The 20,325-nt window shown below is 33.9% G+C and overlaps 2 protein-coding genes across 3 annotated transcripts; both read left to right on the top strand.

Annotated features, from left to right (window-relative positions):
- The first annotated feature begins 10,158 nt into the window (after positions 1–10,158).
- LOC111393356 (protein PHR1-LIKE 3-like) lies at positions 10,159–14,062 on the top strand. The gene is made up of 6 exons (XM_023018858.1): positions 10,159–10,550; positions 12,316–12,392; positions 12,532–12,586; positions 12,821–12,899; positions 12,983–13,052; positions 13,439–14,062. Exons 1-6 carry the CDS (start codon positions 10,355–10,357, stop codon positions 13,868–13,870), a joined length of 909 nt encoding a protein of 302 aa, XP_022874626.1. The 5' UTR covers positions 10,159–10,354; the 3' UTR covers positions 13,871–14,062.
- Positions 14,063–15,364: 1,302 nt separating this feature from the next.
- Positions 15,365–18,514, top strand: LOC111393354 (probable calcium-binding protein CML22). Of its 2 annotated transcripts, XM_023018856.1 has the most exons (5): positions 15,369–15,640; positions 17,214–17,453; positions 17,580–17,782; positions 17,891–18,065; positions 18,205–18,514. In XM_023018856.1, the coding sequence occupies exons 1-5, from the start codon at positions 15,625–15,627 to the stop codon at positions 18,327–18,329; spliced, it is 759 nt and encodes a 252-aa protein (XP_022874624.1). In that variant the 5' UTR covers positions 15,369–15,624; the 3' UTR covers positions 18,330–18,514. The 2 variants fall into 2 exon arrangements, with proteins under 2 accessions (XP_022874625.1, XP_022874624.1); XM_023018857.1 differs by lacking the exon at positions 17,891–18,065 and having other exon boundaries at positions 15,365–15,640; positions 17,580–17,810.
- Positions 18,515–20,325: the final 1,811 nt, after the last annotated feature.

Raw genomic sequence — 20,325 nt, 5'->3', positions numbered from 1 at the left:
ATTAAGTGATTATTCTATACTTAGAACTTTGGCTGTGCTGCATTTTTCCATCAAAGTGAGGAAAAGCTTGAAATAAGAGGTAGAAAATGTATTTTTCCAAGGTGCCCTTAGGGGTGTTAAAGGGTTACATGTTATGGGATAGAAGCCAAAAAGGGTTAAGATTGTTATAAGTAGAGATATCATGTTTAATAAGGGTAAAATGCCTTATCTTAAGAATGAACTTGAACCTATAAACGAAACAGAACAAGGTGAAGAGATAGATCGATTTTAGGTGGAATTAGAAAAACTTAGCACATCTGTTACTGCTATTCCAAATGACATGGAGACTCAGGTTATCGGTTCAAGAACTTGAGGTAGAGAATAAAGATGAAGTACTGATAGAGGGGCATCTTGAGAAAGAAAATCCCTTAGCGAACTGCAATTTAGTTAGGGATAGAGAGAGAAGACAAAGGATAGAGGCTAGAAGATTTGGATATGAACTTGAGCTAGCTTTTGCTCATACTAGTTATAAGGAATTAGCTGATAGAGAGCCAAAAACTTTTGAGGAGGCGATGAAGAATGAACAATCTGAAGAGTGGTTTAAGACAATGAGGGAGGAGATGAGTTCTTTAGAGAAGAATTAAACTTGGGAGCTAGTACTAGACCTAAGAATAAATCTACCATTGATTATAAGTGGATCGTTAAGGTTAAAGAGGGTACTAGTGCTTCTGAACCCTTAAGGTTTAAAGTTAAGTTAGTGGTTAAAAGTTATACAAAGAAAGAGTGCATTGATTATAATGAGATTTTTTTTATCAGTTGTTAAGTACACTACTATTCGGGTCATGTTTGTATTGGTTGCACACTTTGATTGGGAACTTGAACAACTTCATATAAAAACTGCATTTTTACATGGTGAATTTGACGAGCAAATCTTTATAAATCAATCGAAAGGTTTTAAAAACAAACAATCAGGCATGTTTCCTTAAAAGGTTTGTATGGCTTAGAACAGTCACCTAGACTGTGGTATAAAAGATTTATCTCTTTTGTATTAACTATAGGGTTTCAAAAAAAAATATTTGATCATTGCTTATATTTTTCAACATAACGATACTGATAATAACTATGCGTTTTTATTACTTTATGTGGATGATATGCTCTTGATTGGTTCATTGCCTAAGTGAATAAATAACATAAAAACAAAGTAGAGTAACAAATTTGACATGAAATACCTAGGTAGAGTTAAGAGAATCTTAGGCATGAAAATTGAAAGAGATAGGTCAAATTCTACATTGTTTTTGCATTAGTCTCCGTATATTTCGAAGATGATGAAAAAATTTGACATAAATGATTGCAAACCTGTTACATTACCTTTAGCTAATCATGTTGTGTTATCTAAAGATCAGGCTCAATGAATATGAAATAGAATACATGAGTAGGATTTCATATTCTAATATGATTGATTCTATTATTTATTTGATGGTTTGCACTAGACTGAATTTATCTTTTGCTATTAGTACTCTTAATAGGTACATATCTAATCCGAGTCCCGAGCATTGGAAAGCCTTAAAGTTGCTGTTAAGGTATTTGAAGGGTACTAGTGATGTAAGTCTAAAATTTGGTGCTAGTAAAGAATGAGTAAAATTAAAAAGTTTTATAAATGCAGACTATGCGGAGGACAGGGATGGTAGGAAATCGACTTCCTCTTATGTGTTTACTTTATCTAACTCTTATGTTAGTTGAAAATCACAGTTACAACACATCGTTGCACTATCTACGACAGCGTAAGAATATATTGCTACCACTGAAACTATTAAAGAGGTTCTGTGAATTAGAGTCTGCTTCATGAACCGTGTGTCTTGAATGATTATGTGGCACTGTATTCAGCTAGTCAATCTTCTATACATCTATACAAAAATCCAATTTTTCACGAACGCACCAAGCACATTGATGTTAGACTACACTTCATTAGAAATATAGTATCACAAGAGGTGGTAAAACTTGAAAAAATCCATATGCAATATAATCCTTCGGACATGGGCACAAAGGTGTTATCATTGGTAAAGTTTAGAAATTGCAAGGATTTTCTAAACATTGTTACAGGTAAATGATTTTCAATTTTGTCGGTTCTCCTTTAGAGGTGTCACTAATGGGAGGTATGTTTTCTTTGCAGGTCTTTTAACACTAAGATAGAGGTTGTTGGGCAAATTATTGTCAAATGACCTCCCAAACCATGATGTAAACTCGGTTTAATTATCAGTTAGCTTTGTCCAATTGACTGAATAATCACCAACTCCTCATAATTATACGACTCCGCCCTAAAACCAATTTTGGGCCATTAGTAACGACCTAATTTCATTAGAGTTGCTCATAGCCCATTTCCCAACACCTTGGACGGCTTATTACATTGTCCACTTAGAAAGATCCTTCAAATTCTTTTAGTCTCGGTCCAATGTCACAACCTAATTCTACACCCATATATTTGCCTCATTTTTTACCGTGTATATGTGTGATATTGTATTTTGAATTCCTCCCTTCTTGAGAAGAAAAGTCGGCGCCCTCTTTTTATGTGATTGAACCTACCTTCGATTTCTCTTCTTCCCTTGGCCTTAGTGGCTGCCTTTGTGGCTACAATAACATCCCCAATCACCTTTCTTTGTGGGCAATAGACAGTAAACGGAGTTTGTGTTTGTGCTTTGGTTTTGGTTCATTTGATTCCGGCGGTTTCTTGAGGTTTTGGTTGATTTAGGAGTGAACTGAGCCCAAAGCAACCTTGTGGTGGTAAAGCTATCTTCCTCACACCCGACAACGTCTGAATGTACATAGCCTATTAGCACCAGTTCTGAATCTCATTTACTATAGCTTAATCTGCACATCAGACTACTATTTATATAATATCAATTTAAGTTCAGCCCAATGTCCCAACCAGAATGTATAAAATTAGAATATGCTGGATATGGCATAGTAAGAACATGGAGTACATTACATAACCAATAGTACTTGCATATGGGACATTTTTCATTTTGTTCTTCTCAAGTTCAGCTGTAGGGCACTGATTTATAAATAAGACTAGACGACCCTTACATACCAGACCAATTTACTACGTTAGTTAGGTAATTTGTTTGACTTATATTTATTTCATAGTTACCTCTATTGTGCTTAAGATTCTTTTGGCATCCCTAAGTTGTTTGGTATCAAACTCTTTCGTGAACAAGTGTTTTACTCTCCTTGTTTATTCATATGTATTAACATGACATCTACATGTAAAAAGGAAAACATAAGCATAAATAGTTGTCAAAGTTACTCTTACTAAATCCAATTTTAATTACATTTGTCAAATGTCGAGCCCATTTGACATGTCTTTTGAAAAGTCAAAGAGTTTTTGAGACCCAAAAGCAGTTTTTGAACGTGTTTGGCTAATCTTATGAAAATGCTTATTCTACTAAGAAGAACTTTTAATGAAAATTAATTCAATGTGACTTCCTTTAAAAGTATTTTCGAAATAGGAAACTCTTTTAAAAATTAGGTTTTAAACAAAAATTAAGACAACTTTCTCCAAAAACTCTTCCGTAAAAAGTAAAAGTAAATGTAAAAACCATGTCAGACGGACCAAGTACTAGTCACTGCATAGTGTATTGCTTCAATTTTTAAAGAAATTTCATAAGTAAACTTATGGCATATATTTTGTAGATCATATATAGTGTCTCATGGAATATATGATTAAAAAATAAATAAAAAATATAAGTCCAGAAATTTTGTGATTTAAAATGATATTTGACCAACTTAATTTATAATTTAAGCTTTGCAAATTTATCACTAAATCAACACTCCAGTTAGCTTTAAAGCGTTGGGATTGCTTCATGTATATTCTTTAATTCATGAACTAAACTCGACCTTAATACGCACTGAAGGGAACATTTAGTTGTATATTATGTAAACCAAAGGCAATATTACTAGATCGAGCTAATGTACACAGACATAGAGAAGGTAATGTCATAAAGCTAACGTCTTACTTTCATGAGCACACGATTGAAGTTATTACCAACTACCCTTTTGAGATAAGAACTCCACAAATTAGATATGTTAAGATGGCTAATCCAATGGGCAGTCGATCTGGTACAGTTTGATATCAAAGGGAATATCCAATATCGCATGTCTTAGCCCACCCCAAGGGTTTTAGCCTAGGAGAAGGAAAATGGGGATGGCTTGTCAATGGCTTGCGATCTTAACCAGAAATTTCGTTGATTTGGGGTTGTGATTTCAAAATCCCCAACAACAAGGCCAAGTATGAATACCAAGATTAAGGAGCCATAGCATAATAAGGAAGACCGAATGATGCCATATTCGGTAATTTTCAAGAAAGAGGTAGATTGTCTCGAACATGTTGAGGCTGCTATATTCCTCGCTCACAAAATAGCAGTGTTGATATCTTGACCAGGGATGAATCCAGAAACTTGAGTGAGCATGGACAATCGTTGACCGTCCACGATAATGGCCGCAATACAAATCAAATATATCAATTATTATATTACTGTTATATTTAATTATAACATTTGTTAAATGCAAAAGTGGTAAAGCATTCTAAAATTTTATAGAGGAGCACGGTTCGAATTTTTCCCATCACACAAGTTTCACCATCAATTCAAATTTTTTAGAAATTTGAACATATATATTTATGTCACGCATATTGCTAACACCTACCAAATGTCATGGTGGTCAAACTTTCGTCAATTCCAATGTAGATCATTGTTCAAATCTTTTCCCCATTGCATTGGTTTTGATAACAATATTTCAAAATGCTAAAAAATATTAAACTAAAATAATTAAATTAAGGATTGTTCTTGTAAAGAGTTGAACACTTGACCTCCAACTTACAAAAAAGATCCCTTACCAATTGAGATACGAGAATAAATTTGAAAGCAATGAAATTATCATATATATATTAAAAAAATATATACATTGACACCAAAAAAAAAAAAATTTAATACTAGCGGATCCGGCATAGGCGACTCTGGGTGTTTGCCGATTGCTAGATCCACCACTGATCTTGACTCAGTTTGTGATCAAGAAAGAGGTCAATGAATTAGAAAATATACTAGTAAGAAGATTGAAACGAGCTACATCAATTATAATGAAGTCTTGTCTATGGTTGCTGACCTGAAATCATCATAGATGGGTGAAATAGTGACGATTTTATTAAAAATGATAGGATACCAAACAAATGGAGCATGGTAGGAATAAAGTTTCTCATAAGACAGATGTCTTAAGTTTGAATTATGAGGACGTGAAAGAAAGTCGTGATGGACAAGATGAACATAGATTCTTTCAAAGCAAACAATATTTTTCACTCATGGCTTGAGCACATATTTGAGTCATTACATCTTGAGTTCGAATTTCAAAGATGCAACACATATCCGCATCGTTGCATATATTATATGATTATTCTTAGAATAATGAACAAATGATCTTATATGCACTTAATCAAACAACTTAAAACTTTTTAAGTTCTTTCAAAAAAATTAATTTAAAAAATTATTTGTTCTTGCGGAACTCATATTATATGTACTCTTCATCTTAAAGGAATTATAATACTTATCTTACATAAAAATGAATCTTTAAAGCTCTCGAATAGGAAATCCAAATGAATTTTACTTATCAACACTTATTTGTCTAATTTATATAAATTAGACGTAAAGATATACATCAAAGGGCCCTACAAGGTACATTAATTTCCCAAAAAAATGAAAAATGAAGAAAGAAAGAAAGAAAGAAGAAAAGTGAGTATGACGTCTTTTAATTCTCGTAATATTTGGAACTATGCTACATATACTGATTTTTTTATATAATTTTTTACCGACTACTCACAGTATGAGGTGGGGGACCACATTCTGATTTATTTATTTATGTGGGTCCTACATACATGTGAAAGGGAGTAAATAATTTGGTACACTTTTCGGTGTACAAATATAATTTTTCTAATATTTGCTATCATACTAGTTTAGGTTTAGACGATGGGGATTACTTTGGCCTTTATTTGTTTGGAAGATGTCACAAGTTGACTTCAATTATTATAGTCCACAATTATAAATTATGGAAGGTGTGGTCCAAAAGTCTTGGGATGTTGAAAGCACTAATGATAATATGATTGAAGTTGTAAATTATTATTAATAATTGTCAATTTATGAAATTTTAATTAAAACTTATTTTATAAAACTTAGTTAATTCATAATAATTTATGAATCTTTCATCATCATTCATTGATATTTTTAGAGGCATAGTACAGTTTGAGTGGTCAGTGTCACCTACTATAGCACTTAACATGATCCACATTTTTCTGTCAAGTTAATACATTTTAAAAAATAAAACGTCCATTATGACCAGTTGAGATTTAGGAAATTAGCGAACTACAACAAGTGTGTGAATTTTCATCATGACAAATAAGTTTTACTCTACAATCTAACCACAAATTACATGTTAGATTGGGGAGTAAAACTATTCACACAAAAAAAAAATATAATAATAATAATAATAAATAAATAAGAAGTTATCGAAATGAGTTTTATTTGGATAGTATAGGGAACTAAGAGGGTTGGCTACAACCTCAGATTTTCAAGTTAGGTGGTTTAGATGTGACAAAAATTGGATAAAAAAGTAGTAAAAGATTGAAATCCTTTCATTCTCGACTTCCACTAAAAGTGGGTTTTCATCATATATTTGGAATTTTGGAAGACTTCTTGTTATCACTACATATTCCTCTATATTCTTTAGACAAATTTTCTTTCTTTTATATTAAGGATGTATTTGATTGTAAGTATAGAATTTTTATGGAAAAGAAAATAAATTATAGACAATTTAATTGCCTAGAATTATTTGCATGAAAATTTTCAATTAAATATGTTTGATTGATTTTATTTTTAACATAAAAAATGTTATACTAATCAATTTTTATTGTTAGGTAGATGGAAGAGAGATGTAGTAGATGCGAGAGAGTGACTTATCTGGAAAATAAAAATCTACTTACCCTAAAAAAAATGTGTGTGTATATATATATATATATATATATTTTTTTTTTTTTATTTTCAAGGAAATTATGGTCAAATAACCAAAAGTGAGAAAATATTTTTCATGAAAAAATATCAATTAAACAGTATAAAAGTAGAAATTTGGTTGAAAGATGACATTTCTCATGAAAATATTAGCAACTAAACGCACTTTCAGGGTTTTTTAGTAAAATTAACTAATTATTTTGAGTATAGTTGCATTTAGTTTATATATTGAATAATGCTTGTAGTACATAATTTTTGGTACATAATGGATGCCTCCACTCACATTGTGGGGGGCCCACATGAATATAAATATTCATGTGGGCCCCCCACCATGTGAGTGGAGGCACCCATTATGTACAAAAAATTATGTACCTGTTGCAGACTTCTTATATATTTTAAGCTACAAACTCGAAGAAATCATTTAAAATTCTCGCTTGAAATAAGTCAAGGTCAAAGTTTAAAATTATACCTTTTATTATGTTCGAGCAAATTTATGCAAAATAAATGATTGAACCCTTTTTAAATTGTTATGTATAGAATCAAAGCACATGTCATGAGTGTTGAGTTTGTGTTGTCACAAGAAAAATAAATAAATAAATAAATAAAATAAAAATTACATTGCAACCATACAACGAATGGTTTTACATTTCGAATACTTCACTATAGGTTGCCATTTTGAATTGTATTTGTTGGCCTTGCGAATTGGGCTTTTCACGTGACAAATTGAGAGTTACTGCACATGTTCCTCCTTATGTACAATAGCAAACGGTTAGATGCATACGGTCGGAATGAGCGGGGGTGGCGGTGGCCGCATAGACTTCGGCAATCAAGTCAGTGGACGATAATTGGAACGGTATCGAAATTGTGCAAAAGAGTAGGGAAGATAATATATATTATACTTGTGTGTAGAATGCCAAGTATTTTAGAGAGTTTCATTACTCTTATCTCTTGCCATATCTTTGTTATTCATAGGTGAGAGGCACCTTTGGATGTGGGACACGTGTATGCATCTGACGGTGTGAAGCATCTGCTCGTAGGAATCAATCAGTCGTATCTAGAGGGGGCTGATTATTAATTCTTTTGAGTTGTAAGTTGACATAAAATTGAGATATCACATTAATCAATCCATGAAGATAAAAGAGGATTCGGACACAAAGATACGTCTCTGAAACTGGCGACGAAGAGGCCTCTGTTGCATAGTGCCTCGACACTCCTCACACTTCGATAAGGAGGGACGCCTTGGCAATTATTTTGGTGATGCTTGTGCCTTGTAGCAGGTTAGCTTGAGGTTTGGGCGAGGCTCATATCACTTCGAAATAGTCTCAGATAACTTCGGAACAACTTCGGCTGGACAAGTAGCACCTCGCTGAGGAGTGGGCATGATGTGCCGATGTGGGTTAGTGAGGGTGTAACAATATTCACTATTTGACTAGGCACTTGTTTAGAAAATTGCCTTCTTCGGATGTTATTTGCTAGCTATCAATTTTGTGAGGAAAATTTCATCATAAATCTTGACTAGCGAAAATGTGAGACAATTCCGAGCAGGTAGATGCATGGGACGAGTCTTTCTTTAATCATCAACCGCGACATTATCGTATCCAACATAGTCGTCCCTCATGAGTTAACTAAAAATTGAAATGTTCAAGTTAAGTGAGAATTATCCGTTTAGTTTTACCAAAAAAGAGTATGTTCATCATGTCGATTTAGTTTATAAAAATAATAAACTATAATTAAGAATATTCAAAAACCATTTTCTTGCCATGATTATTTGTGGGACATTTCACTTTGTCAAATTTTAACAATATAAAAATTGCCCCTCGGGGCACATCCCAACTGACAAAGAACGAAGTTCTTCAAAGCGGACAGTTCAGAGGTCGCGGGTTCGATTCATGGGGCTCTTGGAAAGCAGGCTTTCTCCTAGAAGGCATGATATTTCCTGGAAGACAAGGCGCATATATAGGTTTGACTTGCTCGACACTTTGGCAGTTCAGTTGGGAGGGCTCTTGGAAGTTTGGGGCACAACACGCGATTTACCTGATCTGTGTAAAGAGAGGTTGAATCGTAGGTCCCAGAATTAGTCGCTGTAAGGCAGACACTTGGGTATAAAAAAAAATTAAATTAAAATTAAATACACATGACAAGACAATACAAGCCCCAACTTTCAAAGTTTAAACTGAATTTAGGAATGGCATAAAAAATGGTAATACTAATGTGATACCTTTCTCCTCCTGCCTACTTCATTTCCCAACATCGAAGAATATCAATATCAACCAACAAAATAGAAACGAATCAATTTAGATAATCTTCCGTGATTCCAACAGTGACTAAATTAACTCAATTGTTGTAATTATATTTTATGAATTAATTTTGAATGGAGCATTTTATCAATAAATAATTACTTAAGTTTTCCAATGACTCTCTTCCCTTTTTTTTTTCCAAAAATCTATCTTCTTTATTTTGTAGTTTAAGATAAAATCACAGTCTCTTAAAATAATTGAACCTAAATCTACCTTCTTTATTATGACCTCTTATTTGAATGTGATAATTTGAACACTTTTTTTCCTTATAATTTTAGTCGTCCATTCAAAAACCAATCAATTATTATTTTTATTTTTTTTTCAAGACTTTTTCATAACTTCCCCTTTAAATCTTTACATTCAAAAAACAAAAATTATTTCAAATAAGGATTTTGATACTTGACACCTCGGTGTACCAACCCCTCACATCAAGGGGGACTCATGACGAATAAAAAAATTGTGGGCCCCCCTTGTTGTGCGGTGTCAACGTCGGTGTACAAATGACATGATCCTTCAAATAATACTTTAGTGATGCCCGTGATGACTTGATGCAAAGGGATCCGTTTCATCAACACAACTTCTTTTTCAATTTAAAATTTTAAACGAAGTTTAAAGTTACAACTTTGATCATCATCATCATCATCATCATCATCATCATCATCATCATCATCATCATTTCAATTTGACGCCTTTTAATCGATCAAACATTATGTTAGTGTCATAGAGCCATTTAACCAACTCATAAAAAAGTTCTAACCGACAGTGTAATTTACCGAAAAGAGTCTCTAATAGCTATAAATACAGAAAGAGAGACAAAGACAGACGCACAAAAGACATCGCTGTCCTCTTCTGTTCTTACACAAACAGCACACTCAGCCCGTCCTTTATCTCTCATATCATTTGCTCCAAAACACCATTCTTAACCACGTAAACTGATCCTCTACCCCCACTTTCCTGGCCCTTTAGGCTCAGTTCATCTTCATTCACACCCTACAAAGAAAAATTCATTCTTTGCGGTGATCAGTTTGTCGAAAAATGTATTCTTCAATGTCAATGCACTCTTTTCCATTAGATGGGAGTGGAGGAGAATACCAAGTTCCCTTAGATGGCACCAACTTGGCCGGTGACGCCTGCCTTGTTCTTACCACGGATCCCAAGCCCCGACTCCGCTGGACTGCCGAGCTCCATGAAAGATTTGAAGATGCTGTCGCTCAGCTTGGTGGCCCTGATAGTTAGTCCCTATTCCCTTTTGCTCTCTCTCCCCCCCCCCCCCCCCCCCCCCCAAATATATATGCAGTCCAGATCTCCTGCTCCAGCTGGTTGGATAAAAACTTCTTACCTCAATTACGTTTTCTCATGCCGTGAAATTTTTTTATCGTGGGGATCAATTATACACATGTAGGATCTGTTCGGTTGTGATTATGGATTCCACCCGTGAGTGTAAAAATAAAAAATAACGATTCGAATAGTGAAATAATGATCAAAAAATTAATTTTTTGGAGTAAAAAATTGTTTCCAAATGGAGGGCATAATGTATGTAAGAATCTAATTGGTCCCACATCGGTCGGAAGGGTTTATAATTACTCTGGAAACCATCTTCTTACTTGTCGGTTTTAAGGATGAAAGGATGAGTTCTAGTCGATGAGTATATGCCCATGCTTCCTATTCATCTCTTTCATGCTGAATGTGTTGGTTGACTTTTTTTGGGCTATGGAGCTTCAATTTGAAATGATGTTTTGAAGCAGTATATGATTTCTTGGGACTGGAAATACTGACTCAGTATGAAATTTACAAGAAGATGTGAACTGTTTGAATATATATTTTTACTTAAAAATTGAATCTTTTTTCAATAAAACTCCTATTCTTGAATTTCTTTTTGGAATTCAGTTTCAAAAAGGAGTATCAATTTCAAAGAATTTGTGGGTTTTGACGGGGAGATGAAGTAAACAGAACACGTTTGTTTGATGTTGTACCTTGTGCTATAAAGTTGTTTTAATTGGAATTGACTTTTCCGTGCAATTAAGTTACATGTATTTTTAAATCTGTTTTTTAATATTTCTGTTAACCAACTTTTTGGGTAAAGGCCTCGCTGTCGGAAGTAATTTCGACCTGATTAGTCATCACGAATTGCAAAATCCACCAGTTTTGACCAAGATTAACACAATAACTTAGTAACTTGGCCCTTGTTTGAACCCCGTTTTAAAGAGAGAATGTATTTTTGAACAGTGAGTTTTTGAAAAATAAGTAGTTAAAAAGTAAGAAATTTTTTTCGATTTACGTGTAAACTTATTTTATTGAAAATGAGTTTTGAAAAAAATGGTGCACAACACAAGGACTTAATTTTATTATTGCCGAAACCAAAAACTGCCAGAGACGAACTGCATAAATTTTGCGTAAAATTTTGAAAAATCTATTACAAAATCTTGGATTTCAAATTGGGTGCGGGGCAGCAGACTATAGATTTGCCCATGTCCCTAGATCTTATGGATCTTGCAACGTCTGCCAAACTCTGTTCTTTACTGCCAGATTAAGTAGTTGCGCATGGTCATTGCTAATACTCAGTAAGAGCTTATATGCTCAAAAACTATGCAGGTAAGTTCTTTTTGTGCTTATAACAACTTACAGGTGTCGAACTATCTCATCTAAAACTTTAAGCTCTTTGTGGGGAAGTAAATTATTGAAGTAAATTTCGTCAACATGTGCCTCACGTCTAAGCCAGATTCATTTTCATCGAAGTCCTGACATTTTCCCAATTTTCAGAAATAGCGCGTAATATTTTATTTATCCAAGTAATGTTGAAATATGTGGAGTACTGTCCAACTTTCATTAGCCAATGCTTCCCTGGTATTCCCTCCAGGCTAGTCTGGAAGAGTTCAACCTAGGAAAAAGATCATTTATTGTCCATGAGCAATCTTTGGAGGTTCCAATAGCTATTTTTCACTTATTTTTTTGGATTAATGAGCTAATTTAATGTTCTTTACTGATTTGCATTGCAGAAGCAACACCAAAGACAATTATGAGAACAATGGGAGTAAAAGGCTTGACTTTGTATCACCTGAAGTCGCATCTTCAGGTATGCTACCTGTCATCCGTCCCTCCTTATTAATCCAATCAAATTCCCTGTAAAGATAGAAACAATGAGCACTTCTTTTCTGTCTGATCCTCGAAAATATGGCTTACAAAGTGTAAGTACTCTGTATTTAATATTTCAGAAGTACCGTTTGGGCAAACAAGCAAACAAGGAGGTAACTGACTACTCGAAAGAAGGTATTCACTCTTCAATAAAACTCTCTGTGTACTAAACTTTTTTCACATTCCCTGCATATGCATAAGGTTCATCATTTTTCCTTGTTTAATTAGTAAATATAAGAATTAAATATGCTTATCCAGAAAGTAGGTTCATTGAATCTATGGTTTGTAGGCTTTTATCGACTGTGTTGATGAAGCATCGTAACCATTTTCTGTTCTCATTTATTCGTTTTGATTTTAATTTATATGCAGCATCTTGCGTTGCTGAAAATCAGGATACGGGTTCATCTATGTCAGCTTCATCAAGAATGATGGCCCAAGATATAAACGAGTACATCTCTTTGTACGCGATTTCTTAACCAACACACATGTTTTGACCATATTAATTTATTTGGTTTTTCATATTGTTACCAGTGGGTACCAGGTTACTGAGGCTTTGCGAGTTCAGATGGAAGTTCAAAGAAAACTGCACGAGCAGCTCGAGGTTAGGATTCTCTCTCTTTTGGTAAATCTATCTCGAAATCTAATCTGAAGTCTGCCCTATGATTCATGTGGAATAGGTAAATGATGTAAAACCCAATGTTTTATTTGTTTAACTGAAACTAAGAAATTTTTTTAGCAGCATCCTACTTAAGGGAAAGCCAATAAAACCTATTCTTAATCAGATCAAAATGAACTATTCATGGCGATTACCTTCCCCAAGATGATGAAAACTAGATTGAAATTTAGGGCAATTGGAATCCTCATTCTTAAATTGCTCAAAGCTTATGGCATCAGCATTCTTAAATTTTTTTGTTCCACTTATTTTCTAAGATCATTACCAAATTGTGACAACAAAGAGTTTCTTGTTTCAACTTCGGAGCAAACCAGGTTCAGAATCGTCTCCAGCTCCGAATTGAAGCGCAAACCAAGTATCTTCAGTCGATCCTTGAGAAAGCTTGTAAAGCTCTTGAAAATCATACTGTGGCCTCTGCTGGGTTAGAAGCTGCTGGGGAAGAACTCTTGCAACTGGCAATCAAAATTTCTAATGACTATCATGGCATGATGGTAGCAGATCCTCCTGTACCCGAGGTTTCCACATTTATGGAGAGAAAAAATTCTTCCAATGTGCCTGCTAGACTAGTAGACTGCTCGAATGACAGTTGTTTGATGTCGAAGGGAAGTCCAGTCTCTCCTGCTATTTCTGGTTCAAACGGCACTGCACTGAAGAAAAGACAACAACATATGTTTAGTAACGAGAACATGGTCCTTTTCGACAACAGTACAAGGTCGGTGGAGTGGACGATGTCAAATATTGGATGAGTCCCGCAGGATAATTTCGTTCCAAGAATGGATTTAGTTCCATTTTCTTTACTGTTTCTCTTTCAGATCAGTGGTTTGTGCATTCTTCAAACAGATTCAATCAATCCCATGTATTCATCAATTTGTAAATTCTGATGTTAACGATGGATTACAGACATCAATAAGCAATTCCCAGAACGCGTGTTCATCTCATAGATGAAAACACAAGTGATTTTCTACAAAATTGACTGACATAAGGTTGATTCAGCAGTCAAATATGTGGAGACGAACACAGATGAGTAAGCATATTTGACTGAGCTTAAAAGCAACTTAATAGCTATCGAGTATTATGCTAGCCTTTTCAAGATCTTGCCTTTTGGACCTCAGGAAAGACCGATTAGTCTTGTTATCTTTGATGGAATTTATTTCAAAATTCATTTTTTTCATAATAATTTTCAATTATACATTCACACAATAAAATATTATACACGTAAAATAAAATAAAAAAATTCCTACATTTTTTACCACATATTCTTAAAAAATTTACTATTCAAAACTTTATTTCTGACAAATATGACAATCAGACTGGGCTAAATTAATTTTTCAAGGATTGGAGATAAAAGGGCATTTTATTCAAGTCGAGTTTGGAGTTGGGTGAAAAATGAGAAAAGAAGGCAATTGTTCAAACACGCCTATTGGCCAGATTACTTGGCCGAATCTTTAGGTTTTATCAATAAAAAAATTCCTACATTTTTTACCACATATTCTTAAAAAATTTACTATTCAAAACTTTATTTCTGACAAATATGACAATCAAACTGGGCTAAATTAATTTTTCAAGGATTGGAGATAAAAGGGCATTTTATTCAAGTCGAGTTTGAAGTTGGGTGAAAAATGAGAAAAGAAGGCAATTTGTTCAAACACGCCTATTGGCCAGATTACTTGGCCGAATCTTTAGGTTTTAGTAAAATACTCTATCTATCCCTGAACTTCCACCAATGTTTCTATATATCTCTGAACTTTAAATTGTTTTAGAATGCATGATTTATAATGAGCGTGGAGTGAATAATCACTTTCAAACAACGACCTTGTATTACATACAATTGACTTCCACAAGTTCGTAAATAAGGTGCCTTGAAAAAGATATTCTTGTTGAATAATTATTTTTCGATAAAAATAATCAATTTTTTAACGGTCTTCTCTCGTTTGCCACATCGATGTAGGGGTCAGTGGGATTTTAAGCCTCCGTTTGATCCTCATTTTTTTGAAAATGAAAATGGGTGAAATAATATTTTTTTTTTAAAAATGAATGGTTGAGAAAGAAGGAATTTTTTTTTTGATTTATGTGTAATATTATTTTATAAAAAATTGTGTAGTTGAAAATAGGAGAGAGAAAATGGAATGTAATGGAATAAAATTTAATAGGGGCCAAACGGAGGTTAAGTCTGAATCTTTGATGGGTGGAAATCAAATTTGAAAGTTCAAATAGAAGCTTAAAATCAATTTAAAGTTTGGGAAAGGTTAGCAATGAGTATTTTGCCCTGATTTTCAGTGTGAACTGTATGTGTGAAAGTATGCTTGTAGTCAAAGCCATTATGGCATTTCCACTTGGAAGAGAAAGAGAGACTTGGATTCAAAACCATTATAGCATTTTCAGCAATTCTACTTTACTTTTCCAGTACCCAATTCCCTCTTTTTTCTTATCTTTTCCTCGTCTCTCTTGTATATATTGAACCAAAAAGCCAACTTTTTTCAGGTCTCTCACACACCAAGCCATGAAAGATTCACAAGGTAAGTCCTCTCTTCTCTCTCTCTCTCTCCCTCCCCCCCCCCCCCCCCCCCCCTCTTCTCTTTCTGAAAAACAGATATTCAATATTTGATGGGTTTTTTCTTGTATTCTTGGGTATTAGAAGAAATCGAATGGTAATAGCTTCCTGTGTACAATTCTCCTGTGAAATTTCATTTCATTTTTATACAATGGAGACATTAATCATGTAGACGTAAACGTGTCCCTCACGTGCGCACTATATTCATTTTTTAATCAAATATTTGATGTAGGCAATTTTTATAAATGGGTGGTGTCAACCCGTTGACCTGTTAACCAACTCAGCTAAAAGATTAAATTGTCGGTGAAGGATCGCCTGATTTCAGAATCCAATTAAATCTTGCAGATTGTAAAATGTGAATCAAAAATTAAATTAGGAATCTTTAGCTCACAATTCCATTAGTTTCCTGGCTATTCTTTATTGGATTCTGAAATCATTTTTCTAATCTTTCATATTTCTTTTATTGAGTTGAACCATTGGATTGAAGATGTACTAATCTTTTGTTTTGGAATTTTCAATGTTCTAGTTAGAACTTATTAGAAATTTCTTTTGAATATAATGGTAGTTGAGATGTTAGGTTGACGACATTCAAAGTTTTGAATCTATCAGTTTTTAATATGCCAATGGTATGACAAGAACTCTATTCGATTGATGAATGCGTGCTTGATCTGTCTAATGTTATAGGAAATTATGCAGTTCTGAAATCAAGTTCAACAAGAGGTTAAAGGAGAAACTTTCACAATTTTTCATTAGCATGATGTGTTCCTTTTATCCCAATCCTTTCATTATTTACTTGTCTACCTCCTATATTTCGACTTATGTATACTTGCATCGGAGCGAGTAAGCGGCATTCAGGGTTGACTTTTGCTCGTTACTAATCCTAAGTTGGATTTTAAACTGGATGACAAGCTGATTTTTCCTAGTAAAAAAATATGAATTGAATTTGTATTTAGGCCTGATTTCTTTTTTTGAGAACGTCTGGTTAAAAAGTAGGGACAAGTTAAGGTTCATGTGCAAAATTATTTTATTGAGAGAATGTGTGGTTAGAAAGAATTTGGGGAAAAATGAGTTTAAAAGAATCTGTATCAAACAAGGGATAATGTTGGATCCTGTCATAAGTATTTTGCTGATAAGTTTCTCTCATCAAATATAAATGAAGGCTGCATTTTAAAATACTCTTCATTGCTTGCCGTTTATTCAAAATGGTATAGACAAATTGAATTGTACTGATTCGTGATTATATCATCATTTTGATAATGTTAATATGTCCATTTCTTTTGTTCTGCTCTCAGTGACTTTTTTCCCCCATGAACTCATGTTAGATGTGGCATGAATTCACCTGGACATGCTAAGGTTTCACAATTCTTAAAACATTATTTTCATGACAACAACATTATCATCTTATTACTACGAACATCAGCTGTGATCAACATTAAGTAATAAAGTTCTCTAATGTTAACAGCAATGTAGCTGGTCGAACATGTTGAATATGAATTCTCTATAAGCTAATACTAACACAAATTCATTTTACTGTTAAGGTACATCTGAGCTATGCCCTATTCTGAAGTCGTTTTCCAATAAAGTAGGAGTCTTATTCTGCTGCCATAGTTTGCCAAACATTTATAAGAGATTAGATACTGAGCTTGAAAGGAAAATGATGGAGATAAAGAGAAATTCTTTAGGGAATAACAGATTCAGATCAATTGATAGCATAATCCTGAAATTTCCTCAGATCAGAGATGGACTGAAAGTGATCAGAGGTGTATTCGAAAAGTTTGGTGAGCTGGGGCTACAGGGAAAGAATTTTTATTTTTTATTTATTTTTATTATTATTATTTTTTTTTTGAAGCATTATGATAAGCTTACAATTAGTTCTCTGTCATTCTTTCATTTTCCTTACACAGACGAAGATTCAAATGGAACTGTTGACCACGAAGAACTGAAGAAATGCTTGCAGAAGTTACAGTTTCATGTCAGAGAGGAAGATATCGATGATCTTTTCTATTACTGCGACATGAATGAAAACGAAGGGATACAATTCAATGAGTTCATTGTTCTTCTTTGTCTCATTTATCTCCTCAAGGATTGTTCATCCTCGTTTAGCACAGTATACGCAACGATATTCTTATTTTCAAGTTATTTACTCTTTTTGTCTTGGGAAATATATTTTGACTTGTAATCTGCAGGCTTATTTATTACAACCAAATTTTTACAGACATTGAAGATGGAATTGCCACAAATTGATGCCACCTTTAATACAATAATTGAAGTATTCTTGTTTCTTGACAAAAATGGTGAAGGAAAGCTGAAAAAGAAAGACGTTGTCAAGGCATTAAACGAGGCTTCTCCTCGGGAGAAATCTCCTTCCTACATCACAAGGGATCGATTTAGTTATTAACTCTACATGCTTCTTTTAAGATAGACCTTTAGTTACCGTCTTTGCCTGCTACAATTTTAGGAAGTTTATTGCGGAGTTTTGTTTATAATGAGCCCTACTGACCTTGGCTTATGGTACTGTTGAATGTGCAGAAGAAATGGACTTGGACAGAAATGGAAAAATAAGCTTCAGGGAATTTCTATTTGCATTCATTAAATGGGTCGGGATCGATTCTGATGATGATGATGATGATGATGATCCTGAGATGCAAAATTAATAAGAGTGCAGAATGTCAAAGAAACTGAAACAGGGAAACTATCTGGAGGTCTGAGTTATGCATCAAACAGTTAATTGTATATAAATACTGTCGTGTTTATCTTCTGTAATTTGTTTTTCTGAGTGTTATGTAATTTCTTCACATTTAACTGTTTTAAGTTGATTTAAAATTTTAGAATTTGCACTTGAGGTTGTTAAGATTTTGTACGAAAAATTGTTTCACATCTTTGCTTGATATCTAGCATCATATATGTCAAATATATTCAATGATTTTTAATAAGATTCGATGCCTGCATTTCGAGAAGTTCTCTCATTATGTAAAACCAAAATTATAACTAAATATGGTAGCTATCAATTATATTTATTTATTATTAAATATGGTACATTTCCTTATATATGAGCTTTTCTTATATTCAGCTGACATCTCCTTTCAAATTGATGTGGGCAAAAGCATCGATTTGTAATCATGAGATGATGATGGTGACAGTGCTCGTGCTCACGAAGAAAAGATTTAGATTACAACAACCATCTACGAAAAATAGTGACGATGAGAGACCACAAACAAATAGTGCAAAAATAGCTAAGAATTACTCCAAAACTACTCTAAAGGATACTCTAAAACCGCTCTAGAGAGCTCATACTCCAAGAAATATTTTCAAAAGAAATTCACAAAGTGTGTTGACCACACACAATGAGTCTATCATTTGGAGGAACTTAATCGAACACATAATTCGTGTTCTAACAAAAATTCTAATGGCTAATGCACCGGCCAATATTTTAGCAATATATCGCTGACCAAAATGCTGCATTTGAAAAAATTTTCACAGAACAGTGTGTATAAAAAAATCCAAAGATGATCCTCCTTTAAGAATCCAAAACTCTAGCTCATCATCCAAGCAACTAAGACTCAATGGTTTGCACTCCCATGTCTCTCTTTTCCTTAACCAAAAACAATTTTTATTTTAATAGAGCGTCCAAAATAACAAGCCCAAAATTCCCTATATAACTGAGCAATTTTTGTTTGCCACACCTTCAATCTCATTATTAAACTTAAACAAGCCCTAACCCAAAACTCCAAAACCTCATCCACCAAACCCACATTCAGATCCATTAATTTCACTGTTTTGCAACCATATTAGCTCAACAAAATAAAGCCGACCTACTGCCCGGTACCCAATAGCCCAATAACAATTCTCATGGCCCAAAACAACCCCCAACAGCTACCACTTAATAAATGAAGCCCAATCAGGCCTGAAACACTAAACTATTAATATAAAAGCCAACAATCCATATTATGCAACCCAAACACCAAATCCAAAAGCATAACCCATTACATACAAACCCTAACCTGGCCCAAAAATCGTCCTTCTTCCTCATTGCATTGGCCTCCCTCGTACCATCTTCCCTGTCACCGGCTAATCCTGTTGTTCAAAAAGTATGGAGATGGAAGGGTTATTATATAATGGATGAAATATCAAAGTTTAATCTGCATGTGCGTGATTAAACACAACAATATATGGATATATTTATGGTATATGAACCCTAAAAGAAATTACAAGAAGAGAAAAAATCCAAGGCAAGTGAAAGTCACTCTCTCCTTAAGACAAAATTGTCTTGCAACGATGCTAATGGATAATGGCACTTGTCTCTCAAGATACAACATTTTCAACTTGTGGCAAAAGCACTTCAAACCACAAGCAACAACGAACATTGAACAGAGTTTTCCCCTTCTAAAAGGAAGGCTTTGAATGACTATGAAGAAGTTCCGCAAGAGATTTTGATGTAATGTTCGTTACAAAAGTGATATAGGATGTATTATGGATGTTCAAATGGTCTTATTTATAGAAGATAATGGGATGTGGTCAAGTGTTTGCATACCAAACCTAACAACTTTTCGAACAGAAGCATCACTTGTTATCGCTAGCTTGTCACCGACCTCTCGCTCGAGTGTCAATGTCAAAATATTAAAAATAAATAAATTCGCCCACCTGTCGCTA

The sequence above is a fragment of the Olea europaea genome, chromosome 4 (assembly GCF_002742605.1).
Source record: "Olea europaea var. sylvestris chromosome 4, O_europaea_v1, whole genome shotgun sequence".
Lineage (NCBI taxonomy): Eukaryota > Viridiplantae > Streptophyta > Magnoliopsida > Lamiales > Oleaceae > Olea > Olea europaea.
Note: the sequence above shows the minus strand (reverse complement) of the source record. Positions and strands in the feature narration are given on the sequence as shown.

What these genes read in the sequence shown, in the direction of transcription:
- LOC111393354 (XM_023018856.1), top strand. An exon ending in AGGTGTATTCGAAAAGTTTG is followed by an intron (nt 17,454 to 17,579) that starts GTGAGCTGGGGC and finishes TTCCTTACACAG; the next exon opens with ACGAAGATTCAAATGGAACT. An exon ending in CATCACAAGGGATCGATTTA is followed by an intron (nt 18,066 to 18,204) that starts GTTATTAACTCT and finishes TTGAATGTGCAG; the next exon opens with AAGAAATGGACTTGGACAGA.
- LOC111393356 (XM_023018858.1), top strand. Translation starts at nt 10,355, where the DNA reads ATGTATTCTTCAATGTCAATGCACTCTTTTCCATTAGATGGGAGTGGA. An exon ending in AACTGACTACTCGAAAGAAG is followed by an intron (nt 12,587 to 12,820) that starts GTATTCACTCTT and finishes ATTTATATGCAG; the next exon opens with CATCTTGCGTTGCTGAAAAT. An exon ending in AACTGCACGAGCAGCTCGAG is followed by an intron (nt 13,053 to 13,438) that starts GTTAGGATTCTC and finishes GGAGCAAACCAG; the next exon opens with GTTCAGAATCGTCTCCAGCT.